The sequence below is a fragment of the Petromyzon marinus genome, chromosome 77, assembly GCF_048934315.1.
Source record: "Petromyzon marinus isolate PM22_M1 ecotype Great Lakes invasive population chromosome 77, UKy_Petmar_22M1.pri1.0, whole genome shotgun sequence".
Classification (NCBI taxonomy): Eukaryota; Metazoa; Chordata; class Hyperoartia; order Petromyzontiformes; family Petromyzontidae; genus Petromyzon; species Petromyzon marinus.
In genome coordinates, this window is record NC_133743.1 from 1,486,249 (window position 1) to 1,511,776 (window position 25,528).

The following is a 25,528-nucleotide window of genomic DNA, read 5'->3' on the forward strand; positions in this document are numbered from 1 at the left end:
CGGCGATCCAATAGCGGACCGGTGTGGTTTTTGCGAGTGTGTGGAAAGAGAGTGGAAGCGTGGTTGCGCTCGCTGTTCGCGGTGGTCGCCGCGTGTGTGGAGCGGCGCCGCGTGGGGTGTGTGCGCTACAATCCCTCGGTGGCGGACTCCCACGTTGCGAGCGGATACCCATCTCGCACGCGTGCCCATCGCGTAGCCCCTTTAAACCCATTTAATCCAATCCCCCCAATCGCCGGAGTGGGTACGAGCGACGTCGCTTACCCTCCGAACTCTAACCCCCTGTTACCCGCGTGTGATTGGTGCGTGGGACTGCGCGGGCGGGGAGCGTCGCGTTCGGGTGCCGGCGAAGCGCTTAGCGGGCCTCAGGGCGGTCGAGGGCGATGCCTCACCGGCAGGAAACCCGGACTCGGAGGGAGGGACAGCCCAGGGGGGGGAACAGGAGCACGGCGACCCTTCCCCGCCCGGTGAGGAGTGCAGCGGCGGCAGCTCCCACACTAGCGGAGAGTCTGGGGGCGTCGGTACTTCGCGGGCAGGGTCGCAGGCAGGAGAGATCCCGGGGGCCGACGACCCTAACAAAAGCACGTGCAACGTGGCTCAACCAGCAGCGGGAAAGCACGAGCAGCCGCCAACAACTTCAGCAAACCAGTGACCAAGCGCGTGCGACTTGAGTCATACAGCAGTGGAGGAAACCTGCTGTCAGAGAGCCGCCAACAACCTCAACAAGAGAGAGGGGCGCGTGCCACTCGGCTCACTCAGCAGAAGAAAAACTTGACCTGTCGCCCGCGAGCGCAGCGTCAGATACTACAGCAGCGGAAAGAGCGCGCGCCGGCGCAGCTCATCCAGCAGCGGAGAGAAACTGCTGTCGGCGAATCGGCACGGGCGCGTTCGCGCATCTTCGAGGAGAAAGAGCGCGGCCAGCAACGCCAAGCAAGAGCGTGCAGCAGCTCAGCCAGCAGTGGAGAGAAACTGCTGTCGGCGAACCAGCACGGGCGCGTTCGCGCATCTTCAAGGAGAGGGAGCGTGCGCCACCAGCGTGCCATCAGCATCAGCACCAGCGCGTGCCAACAGCGTGCCACCAGCGTTGCTACAGTGAGCAACTTCGCGTCACCAGCGCTGAGAGGGCAGCGGCCCCGCACCCAACGCCCATCGGCGCGACGACGGCGAGCGTCGCGCTGACTCATCCAGCCAGCGGTGGACAGAAACTGGCAGCCGTTCGTATGCCCCTCCCCCACACTCCCTTCTCACTCCCCCACCGCTACACAACGAACGAGCAAACTTTTTTTTTTGACAAGGAAATCAACCTAGGCGTTTGCTCAACGCAAGAAATCAACAACGCTCCCATTAAACATACAAGACTCATGATTAACTGCGTCAACTATTAGCTGATAACATCGCCACCCATTGGGTTACGTTGATGAGGCAATCAGAATTATTTCAGTCGAACGCTTTAATTGCATAATCGTTGATGAATCAATGAACGAACATCGCCGTGGTACTGTGCTGACGATTTCAAGCATAATAATTTCGCATATCAGAATGTGTTAAGGATTGGATACGAATCAAAGACCGAGTGCCGTGTTGTGTAATCATTCAAGAATACGAGTTTGCATATTATAAGGTTAAGGTTTTGATAGAATAGTTCGCTTGTTTTTAATCTCTCTCTCAACAACCGATCGATTGCGTTACGCGTCGGGAATTAACCACAGGTGCCGCTATCGAGGTGAAACAACGTAATCGTGATGGTATCCTGTTAACGCTGTGTTGAAATTCCAACATCCCGAGATTGAGTTTTCATATTATCCAAAAATTAAAGTTAGCTAGAAAATGAAATTGATCAAAGCAGAAGGTTTGTGTGTGATTCTTCCTGAAATTCTGCATAATATTGTTCTGCGTATGAGATCTGAATCCTGGGGACCTATCATAAGCACACTATCACCACACATAATCCATAGCACACATAATTCGTAATGTTCAATCGAGAGTAATTGTATCCTTATCGATAATACGGAATTAAAGAGCAGAGTCGAATCGACTCTCTCTCATTCACGCTCACAACGCCTGCGTCACTGCATACGATTAATTGTGTTATTCCAATTCATAACACAATCCTCGTCACCGAGGCTCGACCTTATAATCCATAACGACCTGCATTATCATAACCACGCCCACTCACATAAATTAATACGATTATCTCTCGAATCAGCATAATTTATGCGCATAATTACACTGATTAACATAATTTCGGATAAATTATGCAAATCTCAAATTTCATTTAATTTTCATCAATTTTCATAACACCTATATATGCAACAAGAGCCACGCGGCATAGCTCCTGCTGTCTGTGTGTGTGTGGTGTGTGTTAGTGTTAGTGTGTGTGAGTTAGTGTGTGTGTGCCTTACCATCAGCCCCACCAAAACTAAGCACCTGCCTGGGTATTTTGTACCATCGGACACTCCACCCCCACAACTCCCAATCGGTGATGGGGCAGTTGTAGAGAGAGTGGAGAGTTTCCCATTCCTGGGCAGTGTGCTTATGACTGGCTCCAGTTTAACAGCAGAGGTCTCACTCCGAATCAGTCGAGCGGCAATATCTTTTCATCGGTTGCGTAACGCTGTGTGGAAGCTACCTGGTCTGTCGCTCCGCACTAAGCTTCAGGTCTTCTCGGCCACGGTCATTCCCTCCCTTCTCTACGCTTGCGAAACGTGGACCCCCCTAATGGAACATCTTCGCCGGTTAGAAACATTTAGGCTGGCCTGCCTACGATCCATCCTGGGTTTAACCAGACTGGATTGTGTGAGGAGCTCACAAATCCTTGAAAGATCTGGGCAGGGTCCCATCGGTGAGCTCCTCCGGCAGGCAAGGCTGCGATGGCTGGGTCATGTACCCCGGATGCCCAGCCACCGCATGCCGAAACAGCTTTTGTTTGGCCGGATTGAGGGGGCTAAGCGGGCGCGGCACGGGCTAGAGAAGAGATGGAGTGATGTGGTACAGGAGGACGTGGAGCTGAGTGGACTTGCCGATGACTGGTACCAGCGGTGTCAAGATCGGCCTCTGTGGAGGAGGCTCGTGAAGGATGCTACTGGGCAGTTGGAGGCAGTCGCCCTCCAACAACAATGGAGGGCGGAGGAGCGACGCTCACAACAACGAGCGGGGCGCCGGGTGGCTAAAGCACAGCAGGTGGGCACAGTAGGGGGCACAGGTGGTGCATCAGCCAGTCATCTCAGTCAGTCGACCCGTGGCACCTGGGTCTGCCCCGTGACCTCCTGCCAGCGGGCGTTCGACACTTCACGTGGCCTCAGGGTGCACATAGCCTGGCACAAGCGTCGTGGTGACGTCACCGCCACTTAGTGGCGAATGGCGGTTGTTGTTGTGTGTTGTGTGCATGTGTGTGTGCTGTGTTAGTGTGTGTGCGTGAGTTAGTGTGTGTGCGTGAGTTAGTGTGTGTGCGTGTGTGTGTGCGTGCGTGCGTGTGTGAGTTAGTGTGTGAGTTAGTGTGTGTGTTAGTGTGTGTGTGAGTTAGTGTGTGTGCGTGTGTGCGTGTGTGCGCGCGTGTGTGGTGTGTGCGTGCGTGTGTGCGCGTGTGTGCGTGTGTGCGTGTGTGCGTGTGCGTGCGTAGGAGTGGGGTGGTGTGTGTGATGGTAGCGGTGAGAGCGGTCAGAGCTCCAGACTGCTGTGAGCTCGCCTCAACATGAACCAGAGAGTGGTGGTTGGTTACTTAAACCTCCACCTTCAATTAATTACCACTAAGCCACGTGGAAAAATATCCAACTAAGATTGATTGTGCCAGAGGCCCTTGGGGGGACAGGCGTCTATGACGTCTCCTGGCCAAACCCCAATTGGCGGAGCCAGGAGATTGAATCTCTACCCTCGGGGCTCCTCCAGAAACAACGAAAAGCCACTTCGTGTGGCCACGTGGAATGTTCGAACGCTCACTGCGGAGGAGAGGCTGCCCACTCCTCTGTCGGGAGCTGGACCGGTACCGCCTGGATCTCTGCGGCATTCAGGAGGTCCGGTGGACCGGTTCTGGCTCCTGCCACCACGAGGGGTGGACAGTCCTCTATTCGGGGCACTTGCAACTTTCGTCAGCTAGCTGAGACCAGGCCACCTTAGGTTGGAATGGGGTCCTGGGTGTACACCCACCACCGGAGCGGAAGAATGGCAGGCGCATCTTACAGATGACAAGTCGATGGTCAGAGGGCAGATCAGCTCCACGGTAGGTCCTGGTGTCAAGGACATGGGCTCGCATCCGCTGGTCCGTCACTATGTAGTCCAGCAGATGTTCTTGCTTGGACCCGGCGTGCATCCATGATGTTGTGTGGATGCGCCGATGCCGGAACAGCGTGTTAGTAATTACAAGCCCATGGGCTGCACAAAAATCTAGCAGCCTCCTACCGTTGTTATTGAGCTGATCTGGCCCATGCCCTCCAATCACTCCAGACCAGGTGCCAGCATCATGACCAACTCGGGCATTGAAGTCACCCAACAAGATTACTCTATCCCGAGGGGCCACTTTAGCCAGCACCTGTGACAGGAGGTCATAGAAGGCATCTGACTCATCGGCTTTGCCTGCATCCCTCCACGGATGTTCGTCTTCGGTGGGAGCATAAGTAACCACGACCACCAATCCTCGCCTCCGGTTGATGGGAAGGCGAGCCCAAAGTAACCTGGAACTTACAGCTTCCCACACCTCACCGCCACGCTCCCACGCCCCCTTCATTCTTTTATTCAGAAGACCCACACCCTGTTGTTTGGCAGTCTGCTGCCCCGAGTAGAGGACTGTCCACCCCTCACGGTGGCAGGAGCCAGAACTGGTCCACCGGACCTCCTGAATGCCGCAGAGATCCAGGCGGTAGCGGTCCAGCTCCCGACAGAGGAGCGGCAGCCTCTCCTCTACAGTGAGCGTTCCAACATTCCACATGGCCACACGAAGTGGCTTTTCGTTGTTTCTGGAGGAGCCCCGAGGGTTGAGATTCAATCTCCTGGCTCCGCCAATTGGGGTTTGGCCAGGAGATGTCATAGACGCCTGTCCCCCCGGGGCCTCCGGCACAAGCTTATTAAGTTGTTTACATTGTAGTTTAGTGGTAATTAATTGAAGGTGGAGGGGTTACCAGCCCCTCGCACCCGTCCAGAGCCCCTGTTTAGCCCCTGTGGTGGTCACAGACGCCATGAAGGGAATGGCCAATTTAAGTTGGACCTCCCCCCACGGTACTGCCCACCACAGCGTTGCCGTCCGGCACCACGGGGAGGTAGGGGGTTGTTTTTGATGGACTACACTCACACACACACAGACACACAAACTCACAAGCACACTCACACGTAAACACTCACCCACACACAGACACACACCCACAGACACACTCACACACAGACACCCACACACAAACACACACACAAACACATAAACACACACACACACTCACACACACAACAACAACCGCCATTCGCCACTAAGTGGCGGTGACGTCACCACGACGCTTGTGCCAGGCCATGTGCACCTTGAGGCCACGTGAAGTGTCGAACGCCCGCTGGCAGGAGGCAGACTATACTTTCAGGGATCACTTCTATAGTTTCCAACTTATGAAATGGGCTCTAAAGTGGCTGGACCAACCTCACTCACACACACTCACACGCACACACTCACACACACACTCACAAACACTCACTCACCCACACTCACACACAGACACACACACACTCACAAACACTCACTCACTTACCCACACTCACTCACGCACAGACACACACAGACACACACTCACTCACACACTCACTCACACACTCACTCACACACTCACCCACACTCACACACAGACACACTCACTCACTCACCCACACTCACACACAGACACACACACTCACACTCACTCACACTCACCCACACTCACACTCACCCACACTCACACACAGACACACACAGACACACACTCACTCACACACTCACTCACCCACACTCACACACTCTCACACACACTCACACACACACTCACATACTCACACACTCACCCACACCCACACGTGCGTACTTATTCTAACCACAGCGCTCTTATCAGCAACAGCAGAATTCCATAAATATTCACAAAAACTCCCACAAACGCACACACACAGACAAAGCTCCCCCAGATAGCCTCTAGCAGGGCTGTAGGGGCAAGTGCTGCTAGTAGCGAGTAGCAGCACCTATGATACACACACAGACAAAGCTCCCCCAGGTAGCCTCTAACAGGGCTGAAGGGGCAAGTGCTGCTAGTAGCGAGTAGCAATGTCTATGAATGCCAACACACCCACCCACATATTCACTCAATCACACTCACTCACCTACTCACTCTCTCACTCACTCACCCACTCACTCACTCACACATTCACTCACTCACACACTCATTCACTTACTCACTCACACATTCACTCACCCACCCACTCACTCACACACTCACTCATCCACTCACTCATCCACTCACTCACCCACTCACTCACCCACTCACTCACTCATCCACTCACTCACCCACTCACCCACTCACTCACTCACCCACTCACTCATTCACTCTCTCACCCACTCACTCATTCACCCTCTCACTCACTCACTCATTCGCTCTCACCTGGAGCTTACGGAGAGTGGAGGAGAGAGCCGAGCCACAGAGTCGCCTTCACACAGCAGCAGCAGCAGAGCTCTCAACACTACCACGATTACATCAACACTACTACACCAACACTACTACTACCACTACACTACGACTACACCACTACTCAACACTACCACGACTACACCAACACTACCACGACTACTACCACGACGACACCAACACAACCACTACTACACCACCACTACACCACTACTAATACTACCACGACTACACCAACACTACTACACCAACACTACTACACCAACGCTACCACTACTACACCACTACTACACCACGACTACACCACTACTCAACACTACCACGACTACATCAACACAACCACTACTACACCACTACTACTTCTACTACACCACTACTACTACACCACTACTAATACTACACCACCACGACCCCTCCTCCCCGTGACTCCTCCCCGTGACTCCTCCCCGTGACTCCTCCCCGTGACTCCTCCCCGTGACTCCTCCCCGTGACTCCTCCCCGTGACTCCTCCCCCCTCGTTCTCCCCTCCCCCCGCTCCTCCTCCTCCTCCTCTCCCCCACCCCACTTCTCCCCGTGACCCCTCCCCGTGACCCCTCCCCGTGACCCCTCCCCGTGACCCCTCCCCGTGACCCCTCCCCGTGACCCCTCCCCGTGGCTCCCCCCCCCCCCCCACACATGGGGTGGCATAGTCGAGGTCTCAACCAATTGGTGTTGATGAAGTTTCAATAAAGAAACTCCCCTCAGTGTCCTGGAGCGACATTTTTGGGTCTTCAGCAGTGGAGCTCGGCTGACGTGACGGACCGCGGACGGCCGCAGCCCTGAAATCAGAAATCATCAGGAATCAGGAATCATCAGGAATCAGAAATCATCAGGAATCAGGAATCAGAAATCTTGGCATCACCGGAGCCACGGGCGTCCATCGAACGGACCCAACTTTTTTGAGCGATCATGAGATTGTCTTCTCCGCTGCCAAGGTCCTCCGCAGACCTACAGGTTATATCACCAGAGACGTGTCCACGGAGCCATTCGGATATGCAAGCCACAGGCGTAACTTCAAACCGAGAGGGTGGCTTTTCAAATTAAGCCACCATTGGGAGAGAGAGAGAGAGAGAGGGGAGAGAGAGGGGAGAGAGAGGCCATCTTACTTGGTTCTTTCGGTGAAAGCCACCGCCACTTAGAATGGGAGTGAAAATAATAAATGGATAGAATAGAATAACGCGGTGAAATTCTCACGACGTTTCGGCCCAACAAGACGGGGCGGGCCCCTTCATCAGGTGAAGGGACGAGACTGTCTGGAGTCTCGTCCCTTCATCAGGTGAAGGGACGAGACTGTCTGGAGTCTCGTCCCTTCATCAGGTGAAGGGACGAGACTGTCTGGGCGAGACTGTCCGGAGTCTCGTCCCTTCATCAAATTCATTGGAGAGACCTTCATCAGGTGAAGGGACGAGACTGTCTGGAGTCTCGTCCCTTCATCAGGTGAAGGGACGAGACTGTCTGGAGTCTCGTCCCTTCATCAGGTGAAGGGACGAGACTGTCTGGGCGAGACTGTCCGGAGTCTCGTCCCTTCATCAAATTCATTGGAGAGACCTTCATCAGGTGAAGGGACGAGACTGTCTGGAGTCTCGTCCCTTCATCAGGTGAAGGCACGAGACTGTCTGGGCGAGACTGTCCGGAGTCTCGTCCCTTCATCAAATTCATTGGAGAGACCTTCATCAGGTGAAGGGACGAGACTGTCCGGAGTCTCGTCCCTTCATCAAATTCATTGGAGAGACCTTCATCAGGTGAAGGGACCAGACTGTCTGGAGTCTCGTCCCTTCATCAGGTGAAGGGACGAGACTGTCTGGGCGAGACTGTCCGGAGTCTCGTCCCTTCAACCTGATGAAGGGGGCCGCTTGTGTTGTTGTGCCCGAAACGTCGTGAGAGTTTCACCGCGTTATTTTACTTGATCGATTTATTATTTTCACTCCCATTCTACGAGGCGGTGGCTTTCACCGAAAGAGCCGAAGAAGGATGAATCCTTCTCGGTCACGAAAGCTTCAAATCTAAATCATCATCAGGTTATTGTTTCCCTTCTACGTGACTTTACCGAAAGAACCAAAGAAGGATGAATTCTTGCGGTCACGAAAGCTTTAAATCTAAATCATCATCAGGTTATTGTTTCCCTTCTACGTGACTTTACCGAAAGAACCAAAGAAGGATGAATCCTTCTCGGTCACGAAAGCTTTAAATCTAAATCATCATCAGGTTATTGTTTCCCTTCTACGTGACTTTACCGAAAGAACCAAAGAAGGATGAATCCTTCTCGGTCACGAAAGCTTTAAATCTAAATCATCATCAGGTTATTGTTTCCCTTCTACGTGACTTTACCGAAAGAGCCGAAGAAGGATGAATCCTTCTCGGTCACGAAAGCTTTAAATCTAAATCATCATCAGGTTATTGTTTCCCTTCTACGTGACTTTACCGAAAGAACCAAAGAAGGATGAATCCTTCTCGGTCACGAAAGCTTTAAATCTAAATCATCATCAGGTTATTGTTTCCCTTCTACGTGACTTTACCGAAAGAACCAAAGAAGGATGAATTCTTGCGGTCACGAAAGCTTTAAATCTAAATCATCATCAGGTTATTGTTTCCCTTCTACGTGACTTTACCGAAAGAACCAAAGAAGGATGAATCCTTCTCGGTCACGAAAGCTTTAAATCTAAATCATCATCAGGTTATTGTTTCCCTTCTACGTGACTTTACCGAAAGAACCAAAGAAGGATGAATTCTTGCGGTCACGAAAGCTTTAAATCTAAATCATCATCAGGTTATTGTTTCCCTTCTACGTGACTTTACCGAAAGAGCCAAAGAAGGATGAATCCTTCTCGGTCACGAAAGCTTTAAATCGAAAAACTCATTGGAGAGACCTTCTGAATCACACCAAATGTCGGCTAATTTCGAACAGCAAATTTCAAGTAATGGGTATATACCAAGCATATTCCTTCAGAACTTTCTTTTAAACCCTTTTTTCTACTCGTCCCCTGACGGCACATCCTTTAGCCGATCTTTAAAAAAAATTTTAACCTCCGTTTCTATCGCGCGGGCGCGGTGACCCGTCCTCCGCACCCTCTACGCAACAACAACAACAAAAACAAGAAAACATGCTGATCCCCCCCCCAGCTAATTGTCTGACCGTAACGCCCTGTTGCTTCGACGCTTTAACACAGCTAATTTTTTCGATATGTTAACCTCCTTTGTCGGGCGGGGCCCTGTTCCTCCCGCCGAGCTTGAAACAAGACGCTGCGAATCTAGGGCGGCGGTCACTGTAGCTCCGTCGCCCCGACCGGTCCTGTTCCCTCGCCTGAAGGAGGCCGCTTGTGTTGTGGCCGAAACGTCGTGATTTTTGTTGTTTATTTTTTACCTACTACGTGACTTTTACCGAATAGAACCAAAGAGTACACGTAAGGTTTTTTTAAGAGCAGCTCTCAAAGATGTTTTTTTTTTTTAACCCGGGGCAACGCCGGGTGCTTACCGCTAGTATAAACTATAACTCCTTATACTCTGGAACGGATTATTTCCACTCACTTTTATTTCTTATGGGGGGGAAAAATATTTTTTTAGTTTGGTGTTCGTCACCTTCGCTTGGAGGTTTCCGTGACCGCAGGAATATATATATACATGCGTTGGTTCTCGACCGTAAGGTCATCACGTGGTAGGTGTCAAGCGCAAAACGGTAGATCCGTTGATCCATCAACGTGGTCGCATCATTCACTCTTTGGGGGCGATCTCATTCGTTCGCTCGTCGCCTCTCCCGTTCGCTGCTCACTCACCGGCAAGTCTCAATTCTCTCCATCACCTCCGTCTCTCGTTCATGAACGAATGGATGAACGCATCCATCCATCCGTTCATTCATTCATTCATCCACGCCGTGTCTCTTCTCACTGGCTAATGTGCGCAACCGTGCACCGTTCGTTCGTTCGTTCATTTCATTCGGTGCTCATTCCCGCATCCTACCCTGTGGTGTCTGTACGGTCGCAACACAGGCGACCGGCTCTCCTGCCCGATGACGATTGCCCGAAACGTCGTGATTTATTCTTCGCTTTGCCTTTCTAACCTGCGTGGACTTTTTAACGAAGATAACAGAAAGTGCGGCGAAGATCTGTCCGTCGGAACGCCGTTGATTTGGTCTTCATTTTGTGCCTTTCTAACCTGCGTGGACTTTTTAACGAAGATAATAGATAGTACCGTGAAGATTTGTTCAGGTTTATTAAGGCTTGAACCTTGAACCTCAAATTCCGGATTTGAAAATAGTTTTTTATTTATTCCCTCCCACCACCCCTGACTCCTCCCCCGCCCCTCCCTCCCCTCTTTTCCCCTCCTCCCTCTTTCCCCCCTCGTCCCCGTGACTCCTTCCATCCAACCCCTCCTCTGAGCGAGCAGCAATCGGAAGATCACCTACACCACTACTACTACACCACTACTAATACTACACCAACACTACACCACTACTACACCACTACTACTACACCACTACTAATACTACACCACTACTACTACTACACCACTACTACTACACCACTACTACTACTACACCACTACTACTACACCACTACTACTACACCACTACCACTACTACACCACTACTACTACACCACTACTACTACACCACTACTACTACACCACTACTACAACACTACTCAACACGACCACGACTACACCAACACTTGACCGACACGGTACGGCCATCGAAGGCTTCATGAACTACGTGGTCGAAATTGATGTCAAATAATGTGGGGAGCCAGAGGACATCCCTGTCGCACCCCAAGGTGTACAGGGAATGGCTCTGACTCCCGGCCACGTAGTTTTACCCGGGCCTGCTCACCATCATGAAGGTCCTTAATGATCGTGAGCAGAGGGTCAGGGACTCCGAAAGCACGAAGAACAACCCAGAGCCCAGGGCCTACTGATGGTAGCATAGGCCTTGACCAGGTTAATAAAGCAGAGATGTAGGTCTTGCTGGAATTCCCTACACCTCTGCTGTAGCAGACGGACAGAAAATCTGGCATCTGTGCAGGACCACCCTTTCCTGAAACCGAATTGGGGCTCCGCAAGCCTCTCCTCAGCGTCCCTGGCAAGGCGATGTTGAATAATCCTTGCCAGGACCTTTCCCGGCACACTGAGGAGTGAGATGCCCCTGTAGTTGTTACAGTCTGTGCGGTCCCTCTTCTTAAAGAGGGGGACCACCAGTGCATCCTTCCAATCCTGCGGAACCCATCCAGTGGTCCAGACTGTTGTTATGATGTCATATAGGGCAGTCTGTGCACAAACTCCACCCTCCCTCAGCATTTCGCTTGGGAGATCATCTCCGCACGGCACCTTTCCTGGTCTCAGACTCTGGATCGCCTTCAGTACTTCCTCAACAAATGGCACCTCAGCCAGCCACTCACTCACAGGGGGTGACTACTTCCAATATTTGAGGCACCGCAGCCTCAGCAGGGTCATCCCCAATTTGCCCCATGATGTTTTCTGGGCTGAGCGATTTCACCACCCCCAGACCTCAAAAATGCTCAGCAAATCCACAGACTCCGTCTCCTCAGCAACCCGTGACCACCACCCATCCTTGCAGCGCCTCACGGCTCTCCGAACCTCCAAATGAAGCTTGCGGTAAACATGATTCTCTGATTCATAATAAAGGTTTTTGGGTTAGATCGCGTTATTTATAAATGTGTCATAACCCTCCACCACCCGACACGGCCCAATCAGCAAAATAAAGTGTCACGTTGACAAAAGACAACTAATTCACTACTTTAGCCCACCGGTGTGTTGAAGGGTGAATCCACAACATTTACAGTTTGAGTTGTACTGTGACGTTTTGCTGGTGATTTACATCCAGCATCATCGGGCAATTCGCCAGAATGGTAAAACCCTCTCCACTTGCTCCCGGTCTTAAATAGAGCAGCAGGGTGACGTCATCATTTAACTCATTTCAGGTGCAGTGAATTGAGGTGGAGGGGGGGGTATTGTAATTATATAATCGATTGGCAATCAGTCAATGGTTATGATTAGTAATGAGTTGTAGATTAGTAATTAGTTGTAAGATGTGTTATTGTGATTATATGCTACATTAGTAATCCGTTAATTAATACATGTTTCCCCTATAAGGAATTGTAATATGTATTATTTAATAATACGCTTCCCAGCCGCACTAAGCCTATAGGTATCAGAACGATTAAAGTTATTTCTGACATGGGATGCTGTAGATGATGAGAGTGGGCCTATCGCTTTTTCTCAACCATCCTGAACACCTCCTCTGTCAGCCAGGGTCTCTGGGGAGGTCTGGACCGTGTACCCAAAGCAGCCATTGCAGCTGCATGAGTCACAGTCCTAAACCTCGCCCATTTCCCCTCGACATCAGGAGGAGTCGGGGACGATGCCAACCCCAGCCGCAAGCGATGATGAAATTCTCGCTTGCAACTTTCATCAGCTAGCTGAGACCAGGCCACTGTGGGTTTGAATGGGGTCGTGGGTGTACACCCACCACTGGGGTGGAAGAATGGCAGGCGCATCTTACAGATGGCAAGCCGATGATCAGTGGGCAGATCAGCTCCACGGTAGGTCCTGCTGTCAAGGACATAGGCTCGCATCCGCTGGTCCGTCACTATGTAGTCCAGCAGATGTTCTTGCTTGGACCCGACATGCGTCTACGTTGTGTGGATGCGCCCGATGCCGGAACAGAGTGTTGGTAATTGCAGGCCCATGGGCTGCACACAAGTGTAGAGGTGATCGCCACTCAGCATTCAGTAACCTGTGGCACCACTCGGTGTCAAACAGAGGTGAGAGCGGATCGAAACGACGGGTCGCGGGGGCCAATCAGAAGGTTCCGAGAAGAAGGGGGCGTGGCTTGGACGGAGCCGGCTACGAACTTCGTATAAAAGCCACAGCGCTGAGCACTCCGGCTGAGTCCTCTCTCCACACGAAGCCCGGGCTGAAGATAGACAGGACCCTGGACCCAAGTCTTACAGCCCTTCTAAAGGCGCTGGGGCTCAGTGTATAGACCAGCAGTCGGGGGAGAATCAGTCCTGGATAGACAGGACCCTGGACCCAAGTCTTACAGCCCTTCTAAAGGGCTGGGGCTCACTGTAGATCAGCGGTCAGGGTAGAATCAGTCCTGGATAGACAGGACCCTGGACCCAAGTCTCACAGTCTTTCTAAAGGTCTGGGGCTCAGTGTAGACCAGCGGTGAGGGTAGAATCAGTCCTGGATAGACAGGACCCTGGACCCAAGCCTTACAGTCTTTCTAAAGGTCTGGGGCTCAGTGTAGACCAGTGGTCGGGGGAGAATCAGTCCTGGATAGACAGGACCCTGGACCCAAGCCTTACAGTCTTTCTAAAGGTCTGGGGCTCAGTGTAGACCAGTGGTCGGGGGAGAATCAGTCCTGGATAGACAGGACCCTGGACCCAAGTCTTACAGCCCTTCTAAAGGGCTGGGTCTCAGTGTAGATCAGCGGTCGGGACCCACAGACCGAGTGGTCGGGTCAGCCAGCCACCCCTAGGTCCCGGCCGGAGGACGTTAGGCTCGCGGGTCACCAGTGAGTAGGCCCCGCCGATACCGGAGGCCGTACCTCCCTAGGTATCGGGTAAGGGGACCGCCATACCCCTGGTGTGTGTTTCGGGACCGTGTCGGAAGCAAGACAATAAAATAGTGCGCCTCATGAAGAAGTTTATTCGCCGGTAATTAACAACGCAACACAAGTCTGGCAGCCATCCTTACCGATGCTATTGAGCTGATCTGGCCCATGCCTTCCAATCACTCCAGACCAGGTGCCAGCATCGTGACCAACTCGGGCATTGAAGTCACCCAACAAGATGACTCTACAACGAGGGACCTCCTTTGCCAGTAGCAAAATACGAGAATATGTTTTTTCCCCTTTTATCTGGCAACAAAACTGACACCATCACTCTGATGGTGCATTGCCTTTGAGTTGTGCGCCTTTTGGCGTCTTCTGGTCCAACACCAACGTGAGACGAGGCTCTAAAGAAAGCTGTCTCGGGTGTGGACCAATCAATTTCAAGGACAGTGCCACATACATTATCAGAGTTGTTGGTTTTTGTTTGCGTTCCGACCGCAGGAATTGTGGTCAATGTAAACATGACTCCTTGTCAAAAAAGGCGTCAGTTTTGTTGCCAGATAAAAGGGTTAAAAAAAACAATTATCATGTTTTTTCCACTTTTATCTGGTAACAAAACAGCTGTCTTGAGCTGTTAAAACACCAAACTGAAACCTTTGACAAGGGATCACGTCTGCATCCTCTGACCTAACACTGTGTGAGGCCAAGAAAGCCGTCTCTGGTGTGGACCAATCCGTTCCAAAGACAATGCCATGTATTGTCAGAGTGTATGTTTTCTGTTTAACACGTAGGCTTTCGCGACCAATATTATTCATAATAAAGGTTTTTGGGTTAGATCGCGTTTATTTATAAATGTGTCGTAACCCTCCACCACCCGACACGGCCAATCAGCAAAAAAAGTGTCACGTTGACAAAAGACAATTAGATCACTACTTTAGCCCACCGGTGTGTTGAAGAGTGAATCCACAACATTTACAGTTTGAGTAGTGTGACGTTTCGCTGGTAAATACATCCAGCATCATCGGGCAATTCGCCAGAATGGTAAAGCCCTCACTTGCTCCCGGTTTTATATAGAGTAGCAGCAGGGTGACGTCATCACTTAACTCATCAGGTGCAGTGATTAGAGGCGGAGGGTGGGGTATTGTAATTATATAATCGATTAGTAATCAGTCATTGGTTATGATTAGTAATGAGTTGTAGATTAGTAATTCTTTAAATGTAATGTGTATTATTTAATAATATGCTTCCAGGCCGCACTAAGCCGGTAGCTGTCAGAGCGATTAAAGTTATTCTTGTTCCTCTCAATTTCAATGGATTCTCTAATTAGTCTTTGCCAGTAATAATTCGTTTTACACACCACTGCAACATTGTCAAAATCAATTGAGTGTCCTTGTTGACAAGCATGTTCTGCCACTGCAGACAGTTATATATATAACCAAACAAATACAGCCCTACATCGGTAGGACATCTTCATTCATAAAAAAATCAGAACATCTTGTGAATGTGATTAAAGATATTAAACTTACTCCTGATGATATTCTGGTAAGTTTTGATGTGATTTCTCTATTCACTAAGGTTCCAGTGGACGAATCGCTTAAATTACTTGATACACTAGTAAAGAATACCGGTTTACCAAAAGATATTCCGAAACTTGCTGGCCATTGTTTAAATAACACTTACTTCTTATGGAGAGGGGATTTCTTTAAACAAAAGGAAGGAGCAGCAATGGGTTCTCCTTTATCCCCTGCTATAGCAAATTTGTGCGTGGAAAACTTTGAAATAAGAGCACTTGCCTCGAGCACATTAAAACCATCCTTTTGGTTTAGATATGTGGATGACACTTTGGTTGTCTGGCCACATGGTAAAGATACACTTAATGATTTTCTAAATCATCTCAATGCACAAAACCCGGCCATCCAGTTCACCATGGAAATGGAGGTGAATAACACACTCCCATTCCTAGATATTTTGCTTGGACATGGCCTAAACGGTAAAATAACACACAGCGTTTACAGAAAGCAAACGCACACTGATGCCTATCTGAATGCAGAATCACATCATCATCCAGCTCAGAAATCCTCTCTTATCAAGACGCTCATACATCGGGCTAAAACAGTGTCAGATGGTGAGAGTCTAGTGAGAGAGATTAAACATGTTAAAGACGCACTACGACAGAATGGCTACAATAATGCTCAAATTAACAGAGCACTGAATGCCAAATCACGATCGCAAAGCAATACTGCTGAAAGCGACCAGATTGTTAAAACAATAAAAATTCCATATATCTCAGGAGTAACTGAAAAATTAGCCCGTGCTTTGCAAAAGCAAAACATTACAGTAAGATTTGGTACAGTACACAAAATTCAAAAACTAGTATCTTGCACTAAAGACGCATTACCTAAATTATCAACAGAAGGTGTATATCGGATTAATTGTTTATGTGGCAGCTGCTACATTGGACAGACGGGACGTAACATCAGCGTAAGACTAAAAGAACATCAGAGAAATATTAAATTATCTCAAACACAACTGTCGGCAGTGGCAGAACATGCTTGTCAACAAGGACACTCAATTGATTTTGACAATGTTGCAGTGTTGTGTAAAACGAATTATTACTGGCAAAGACTAATTAGAGAATCCATTGAAATTGAGAGGAACGAGAATAACTTTAATCGCTCTGACAGCTACAGGCTTAGTGCGGCCTGGAAGCGTATTATTAAATAATACACATTACATTTTGATTTAAAGCTTTCGTGACTGCAGTGATTCATGTTCTTGGCTCTTTCGGTGGAGTCGCGTTGGGGGGAAGCAATAGATTAATAGAATATCTATGTTTGTTGTTTTGTTGTTTCCCTTCGGCGTGGCTTTGCCGAGGGAGCTAAGAATATGAATGCACATTACAATTCCTTATAGGGGAAACACATACTAATTAACGGATTACTAACATAGCATATAATCACTAACACACATTACAACTAATTACTAATCTACAACTCATTACTAATCATAACCATTGACTGATTACCAATCGATTATATAATTACAATACCCACTCCCCTCCGCCTCTAATCACTGCACCTGATATGAGTTAAATGTGACGTCACCCTGCTGCTCTATTTAAGACCAGGAGCAAGCGAGGGCTTTACCATTCTGGCGAATTGCCCGATGATGCTGGATGTAATTACCAGCGGAACGTCACAGTACAACTCAAACTGTAAATGTTGTGGATTCACTCTTCAACACACCGGTGGGCTAAAGTAGTGAATTATTTGTCTTTTGTCAACGTGACACTTTTTTTTGCTGATTGGCCGTGTCGGGTGGTGGAGGGTTACGACACATTTATAAATAAACGCGATCTAACCCAAAAACCTTTATTTGTTGCCAGATGAAAGGGGAAAAATATATTTTCAGGATGACTCCATCCCGAGGGGCCACTTTAGCCAGCACCTGTGACAGGAGGTCATAGAAGGCATCTGACTCATCGGCTTTGCCTGCATCCCTCCACGGATGTTCGTCTTCGGCGGGGGCATAAGTAACCACGACCACCATTCCTCGCCTCAGGTTGATGGGAAGGGGAGCCCAAAGTAGCCTGGGGCTTACAGCTTCCCACACCTCACCGCCATGCTCCCACGCCCCCTTCATTATTTTGTTCAAAAGAAGACCCACACCCTGTTGTTTGGCAGTCTGCTGCCCCGAGTAGAGGACTGTCCACCCCTCGTGGTGGCAGGAGCCAGAACCGGTCCACCGGACCCTCCCGAATGCCGCAGAGATCCAGGCGGTACCGGTCCAGCTCCCGACAGAGGAGTGGGCAGCCTCTCCTCCGCAGTGAGCGTTCCAACATTCCACGTGGCCACACGTAGTGGCTTTTCGTTGTTTCTGGAGGAGCCCCGAGGGTAGGTATTCAATCTCCTGGCTCCGCCAATTGGGGTTCTGTCCAGGAGTCGTCATAGACGCCTGGCCCCCCCCCCCGGGGCCTCCGGCACAGGCGTCGTTTTATATTTTTTCCGTAGTTCAGTGGGAAGTTATTTGAAGGTGGATGGGGTTAACACCAGCCCCTCGCACCTGTACAGAGCTCCCGTTTGGCCAATGTGATGGCTTACAAACGCCCTGAGGGTGAAGGCCAATCTAGAATGGCCCTCCCCCCCCACGGCACTGTGATGGTGATGTCATCACTGCGCCTGTACCAGGCTAGGTGCAGGAGGAGGGAGGTCACGTGACAGACCCAGCAGGTGCCAAGGGCTGACTGCTGCTGCTGTGCCAGGCTAGGTGCAGGTGGTCACGTGACAGACCCAGCAGGTGCCATGGGCTGACTGCTGCTGCTGTGCCAGGCTAGGTGCAGGAGGAGGGAGGTCACGTGACAGACCCAGCAGGTGCCACGGGTTGACTGCTGCTGCTGTGCCAGGCTAGGTGCAGGTGGAGGTCACGTGACAGACCCAGCAGGTGCCATGGGTTGACTGCAGTTTTGACTTAGGTGTAAACCGATTTGTGAATCCAGACGTGACCCCACCAGTCGTGACCCCACCAGTCGTGACGTCACCAGTCGTGACCCCACCAGTCGTGACCCCACCAGTCGTGACCTCACCAGTCGTGACCTCACCAGTCGTGACGTCACCAGTCGTGACCCCACCAGTCGTGACCCCACCAGTCGTGACCCCACCAGCCGTGACCCCACCAGTCGTGACCCCACCAGTTGTGACGTCACCAGTCGTGACCCCACCAGCCGTGACCCCACCAGCCGTGACCCCACCAGCCGTGACCCCACCAGTCGTGACCCCACCAGCCGTGACCCCACCAGTCGTGACCCCCACCAGCCGTGACCCCACCAGTCGTGACCCCCACCAGTCGTGACCTCACCAGTCGTGACCCCACCAGTCGTGACCCCACCAGTCGTGACGTCACCAGTCGTGACGTCACCAGTTGTGACCCCACCAGTCGTGACCCCACCAGTCGTGACCCCACCAGCCGTGACCCCACCAGTCGTGACCCCACCAGTCGTGACCCCACCAGTCGTGACGTCACCAGTCGTGACGTCACCAGTTGTGACCCCACCAGTCGTGACCCCACCAGTCGTGACCCCACCAGTCGTGACCCCACCAGTCGTGACGTCACCAGTTGTGACGTCACCAGTCGTGACCCCACTAGTCGTGACCCCACCAGTTGTGACGTCACCACTTGTGACCCCACCAGTCGTGACCCCACCAGTCGTGACCCCACCAGTCGTGACCCCACCAGTCGTGACCCCACATCACAATAAAATCACGTGACCACCACAGCGAGTTGTATCAGAGACCGTTGTTTTTTTTTGATTGACAGATCGGGAGAGGGGAGGGGAGGGGCACGGGTGGGTGGGTGGGGGGGGCATGGGGGGGGCGGGGCTTAGTGGGTTTATGGGGGCGGGGCTTAGTGGGTTTATGGGGGCGGGGTCCCCCCCCCCACAGCGCCCCTCCCCCTCACCCCCTCCCCCCTCGTTATTCAAGACGCAACGCAGAACAAACGCGATCTGAGCTCCCCTCCACCATCTCCCACAACCCCCTCTGGTATGCAAATGAGGTGCATTAGCATAGCTAATTAAGACCGTGGGGGTGGTGGTGGTGGTAATTGGGGGACCAAAGAAATCCGCGGCAGCAAGGCGGACGTCACGGCCCCTACCCCCCCCCCCCCCCCACACACACACCACCTGACCGCAATGGGCCAATCAAAGAGGCCCCTCCTCCTCCTATCATATGCAAATGAGGCTAATTAAGACAGTGGTGGGGGAGGGGGGGGAGGGGTAATTGGGGCAGTGGGGGCGGCCAAAGAAATCCGCGGAAGCCAGGAGACGTCACGGCCCCTGCCCTCCCGCACACCACCTGACCGCAATGGGCCAATCAAAGAGCCCCCTCCTCCTCCTTCCCCCTATCATATGCAAATGAGGCTCATTAGCATAGCTAATTAAGACAGTGGGGGGGGGGGGGTAGTCCTCTGGGTCTGGAGTGGTCGACCAAAAAAGAAATCTGCGGAAGCTCCCCCCACCACCCCCCCCCCAACCACGACCACCACCATCACGCAACCGAGCTTCCACGGATTTCTGCGGAATCAGAGAGTAAGAGAGGAGTAGAGAGAGAGATGGGAGATGAGAGACGAGAGAGAGATGGGAGGGAGATGAGAGAGAGATGGGAGAGAGACAGAGAGAGACAGAGAGATATGAGAGAGATGAGAGATGGGAGATGAGAGATGGGAGGGAGATGAGAGAGATGGGAGAGAGACAGAGAGATATGAGAGAGATGAGAGATGAGAGAGAGATGAGAGAGAGATGGGAGAGAGAGATGGGAGAGAGAGATGGGAGAGAGAGATGGGAGAGAGACAGAGAGATGGGAGATGAGAGAGAGAGAGATGGGAGAGAGATGGGAGATGAGATAGAGACAGAGAGATGGGAGAGAGAGATGGGAGAGAGATGGGAGAGAGAGATGGGAGAGAGACAGAGAGAGACATATGAGAGAGAGACAGAGAGAGACATATGAGAGAGAGATGAGAGAGAGATGGGATAGAGATGGGAGATGAGAGAGACAGAGAGATGAGAGATGGGAGATGAAAGAGAGATGAGAGAGAGAGAGAGATGGGAGAGAGATGAGAGAGATGAGAGAGATGAGAGAGAGAGATGGGAGAGAGATGGGAGATGAGAGAGAGATGGGAGAGAGATGGGAGAGAGATGGGAGAGAGACAGAGAGATGAGAGAGAGATGGGATAGAGATGGGAGATGAGAGAGACAGAGAGATGAGAGATGGGAGATGAAAGAGAGATGAGAGAGACAGAGAGATGGGAGAGAGATGAGAGAGAGATGAGAGAGAGATATGAGAGCGAGAGATGGGAGAGAGATGGGAGATGAGAGAGAGACAGAGAGATGGGAGATGAGAGAGAGATGGGAGAGAGATGGGAGAGAGGGAGGTAGATGGGAGAGAGATATGAGAGAGACAGAGAGAGAGAGACAGAGAGATATGAGAGAGAGACGAGAGAGATGAGACAGTGAGAGAGCCAGAGAGAGACAGAGTAAGTGAGTGAGTACTTGAGAGAGACGAGAGACAGAGAGAGAGACAGAGAGAGTAAATGAGAGACAGAGAGAGACAGAGAGATGAGAGAGAGTAAGTGAGTGAGTACTTGAGAGAGACGAGAGAGAGTAAGAAGTGAGTGAGAGAGACAGAGTAAGTGAGGGAGACAGAGAGATGAGACAGAGTAAGTGAGTGAGTACTTGAGAGAGACAGAGAGAGACAGAGAGAGACAGAGAGAGACAGGGAGATGCGAGAGAGAGTAAGTGAGTGAGTACTTGAGAGAGACGAGAGAGAGTAAGAAGTGAGTGAGAGAGACAGAGACCCAGTCCCACACAAAGTAACGAGAGAGCTAAAACACGACGAGTCACACCCCTCCTCCTGCTGTTGGCTCGTGGTGATGGTGGGGGGGGTTAGTGGGGGGGTGTGGGGGTTAGTGGGGGGGTGTGGGGGTTAGTGGGGGGGGAGGTTAGTGGGGGGTGGGAGACCCTCTGCATTTAAAAAGGACAGAGAAAGTGAGGGAGCTGATCATTACCCTGTGTGTGTGGTGATGGTGGTGATGGTGGTGAGCTCCTCACCCCAGCTCACCACCCAGCTCACTCACCCCGTACACTCACCCACAACAGCCTCGCAAGCTCACCACCAGCAGCACCACCACCAGCAGCACCACCACCACCACCAAACTCGCTCGCTTAACGCTGACGCACACGCCGACTCACACACACAGAGCCACACACTCACACACACTGACCCACACACTCACACACACTCACACACACTGACCCACACACTCACATACTGACCCACACACTGACCCACACACTGACCCACACACTCACACACTGACCCACACACTCACACACACTGACCCACACTCACTCACTCACACACACTGACCCACACACTGACCCACACACTGACCCACACACTGACCCACACACTGACCCACACACAGAGCCACACACTCACACACACACACTGACCCACACACTCACACACTCACACACACAGAGCCACACACTCACACACACTCACACACACTCACACACACTCACACACATTCACACACTGACCCACACACTCACACACACTGACCCACACTCACACACACTCACACACTGACCCACACACTCACACACTCACACACTGACCCACACACTCACACACACACTCACACACACTGCCCCACACACTCACACACACTGACACACACTGACCCACACACTCACACACCCACACACTCACAGACCCACACACAGCGCCACACACTCAGACCCACACACACAGACCCACACACTCACAGACCCACACACTCACACAGACCCACACACTGACCCACACACTCACACAGATCCACACACAGACCCACACACTCACACACACACACCCACACACTAACAGACACACACACACACTGACACACACACACACACCCACACACACACTGACACACACACACTGACACACACACTGACACACACACACATACACGACACACACACACTCGCCCCACATCCCCACACCTCACCCCTCTCACGGTTGACAGCCACAGACAGACGATGACGATGATGATGACGACGATGACAACGACGACGATGATGATGAAGAAGATTGCAAATAATAACATTTTTTTGGTAATTTTTGGGGGATTTTAGTTTAAAATAAAAAATATATTTGCAACCAAGACACGGGGTGTGTGTGGGTGTGTGCGTGTGTGCGTCAGTGTGTGTGTGTCAGTGTGCGTGGGTGTGTGTGTCAGTGTGTGTGTCAGTGTGTGTGTGTGTCAGTGTGTGTGTCAGTGTGTGTGTGTGTCAGTGTGTGTGTGTGTGTCAGTGTGTGTGTGTCAGTGTGCGTGGGTGTGTGTGTGTCAGTGTGTGTGTGTGTCAGTGTGAGTGTGTCAGTGTGCGTGGGTGTGTGTCAGTGTGTGTGTCAGTGTGCGTGGGTGTGTGGAATGCTTTTATGGTTATGGTCCTATGATCACTCGTGATTGTGTGTGTGAGTGTGCTATGTGTGATTGTGTGTGTCAGTGTGTGTGTGTGTGTCAGTGTGTGTGTCAGTGTGTGTGTGTCAGTGTGCGTGGGTGTGTGTCAGTGTGTGTGTCAGTGTGCGTGGGTGTGTGTGTCAGTGTGTGTGTGTGTCAGTGTGTGTGTGTGTCAGTGTGTGTGTGTCAGTGTGTGCGTGTGTCAGTGTGTGTGTGTGTCAGTGTGTGTGTGGGTGTGTCAGTGTGTGTGTGTGTGTCAGTGTGTGTGTGTCAGTGTGCGTGGGTGTGTGTGTCAGTGTGTGTGTGTGTCAGTGTGTGTGTGTCAGTGTGTGTGTGTGTGTCAGTGTGTGGAATGCTTTTATGGTTATGGTCCTATGATCACTCGTGATTGTGTGTGTGAGTGTGCTATGTGTGATTGTGTGTGTGTCAGTGTGTGTGTGTGTCAGTGTGTGTGTGGGTGTGTCAGTGTGTGTGTGTGTCAGTGTGCGTGGGTGTGTGTCAGTGTGTGTGTGTCAGTGTGTGTGTCAGTGTGCGTGGGTGTGTGGAATGCTTTTATGGGTATGGTCCTATGATCACTCGTGATTGTGCGTGTGAGTGTGCTATGTGTGATTGTGTGTGTCAGTGTGTGTGTGTGTGTGTCAGTGTGTGTGTGTGTGTCAGTGTGTGTGTGTGTCAGTGTGCGTGGGTGTGTGTGTCGGTGTGTGTGTCAGTGTGTGTGTGTCAGTGTGTGTGTGTGTCAGTGTGTGTGTGTGTCAGTGTGCGTGGGTGTGTGTGTCAGTGTGTGTGTGTCAGTGTGTGTGTGTCAGTGTGTGCTATGTGTGTGTGTGTGTGATTGTGTGTGAGTGTGCTGTGTGACTGTGTGTGAGTGTGCTATGTGTGTTTGTGAGTGTGCTATGTGTGTTTGTGAGTGTGCTATGTGTGATTGTGTGTGTGTGTGCTATGTGTGTTTGTGTGTGTGCTATGTGTGATTTTGTGTGTGTGTGTGCTATGTGTGATTGTGTGTGTGTGTGCTATGTGTGATTGTGTGTGTGTGTGCTATGAGTCAGTGTCTGTGACTGTGAGTGAGTGTGACTGTGTGTGCGAGTGAGTGTGTGTGACTGTGAGTGTGACTGTGTGTGCTGTCTGTGACTGTGAGTGTGACTGTGTGTGCTGTGACTGTGTGAGGGTGTGTGAGGGTGTGTGTGTGTGTGCGGTGTCTGTGTGTGCGGTGTCTGTGTGTGCGGTGTGTGTGTGCGGTGTGTGTGTGTGGTGTGTGTGTGTGTGTGCGGTGTGTGTGTGTCTTGAGTGCGGTGAATGTACCGCGCGGTGAGGAGGCATGCGGTGAGGAGCGAGCGCGGTGAGGAGTGTGGTGAGGAGCGAGTGTGGTGAGGAGCGAGTGCGGTGAGGAGCGAGCGGGGTGAGGAGCGAGTGCGGTGAGTGAGTGTGGTGAGGAGCGAGCGGGGTGAGGAGCGAGCGGGGTGAGGAGCGAGTGCGGTGAGGAGCGAGTGTGGTGAGGAGTTTGGTGAGTGTGGTGAGGAGTGAGTGCGGTGAGGAGCGAGCGGGGTGAGGAGCGAGTGCGGTGAGGAGCGAGTGCGGTGAGGAGTGTGGTGAGGAGTGAGTGTGGTGAGGAGCGAGCGGGGTGAGGAGCGAGTGCGGTGAGGAGCGAGTGTGGTGAGGAGTTTGGTGAGTGTGGTGAGGAGTGAGTGCGGTGAGGAGCGAGCGGGGTGAGGAGCGAGTGTGGTGAGGAGCGAGTGTGGTGAGGAGCGAGTGCGGTGAGTGCAGAGCGAGCGATGTGAGCTGTGGGTTTGTGTGTGTGCTACTTGGCGGCCTTGCCTATCCTAAGCTCTCACCCCGGCTCCCATCGCCCCCCTCCCCCTCCTCCTCCTCCTCCCCCCCCTCCCCCCCCTGCCCCCCCTCCTCGTCGTCGTCGTCGTCGTCGCCGTAGCAACGTCCGTCGTTCCGGTCCCCGCCCCGGCGGTGCCGGTCGCTGTGGAGGGCCGCCGCCTCGTCCTGGGCCTCCAGGCGAGCGATCCGCTCACCCTGCCTGCGCACCGTCGCCTTCAGAGACTCCAGCTCCTTCAGCAGCTCACTCAGCTTCTTGTCCTTGGGGGGGGGGGGGGGGGGGTGAGGGGGGTGAGGTGAGGGGGGGTGAGGGGGGGTGAGGGGGGGTGTGATCTGCACTGCCACCACTCTCCACCACCACCTCCACCACCACCACTACCACCACCACCTCCACCACCACCACCACCTCCACTACCACCTCCACCACCACCTCCACCACCACCACCACCTCCACCACCACCACCACCTCCACTACCACCTCCAC

The 25,528-nt window shown here is 52.0% G+C and overlaps 3 protein-coding genes and 1 long non-coding RNA gene across 5 annotated transcripts in view; 1 reads left to right on the forward strand and 3 right to left on the reverse strand.

Moving 5' to 3' along the window:
* LOC116958439 (platelet glycoprotein Ib beta chain-like) overlaps nt 1–11,065 on the reverse strand; it is a 16,464-nt gene extending 5,399 nt beyond the window's left edge. The window contains exons 1-2 of one of the 2 annotated variants that reach the window (XM_076056642.1): nt 11,049–11,065; nt 6,591–7,010 (exon numbers count right to left, since the gene is read on the reverse strand). The gene's annotated coding sequence lies outside the window, so the exon portion shown is untranslated. Of the gene's footprint in view, nt 1–389; nt 570–6,590; nt 7,049–11,048 lie in introns of those variants that run through there. The other variant, XM_076056643.1, reaches the window with a different exon arrangement.
* The window catches only part of LOC142907312 (uncharacterized), a 105,878-nt gene extending 87,380 nt beyond the window's left edge, over nt 1–18,498 (forward strand). Inside the window, exon 3 of the long non-coding RNA XR_012930937.1 lies at nt 18,429–18,498. This is a non-coding gene — a long non-coding RNA (uncharacterized LOC142907312). The remainder of the gene's footprint in view (nt 1–18,428) is intronic.
* The window catches only part of LOC116958441 (branched-chain alpha-ketoacid dehydrogenase kinase), a 175,865-nt gene that overhangs the window by 30,432 nt on the left and 119,905 nt on the right, over nt 1–25,528 (reverse strand). The gene's annotated exons all lie outside the window — the stretch shown is intronic.
* The window catches only part of LOC116958437 (coronin-1B-like), a 54,535-nt gene continuing 52,718 nt past the window's right edge, over nt 23,712–25,528 (reverse strand). Inside the window, exon 12 of the mRNA XM_032981036.2 lies at nt 23,712–25,305. Within this exon, the coding sequence (XP_032836927.2) occupies nt 25,036–25,305 (270 nt within the window). The 3' untranslated portion in view covers nt 23,712–25,035. The remainder of the gene's footprint in view (nt 25,306–25,528) is intronic.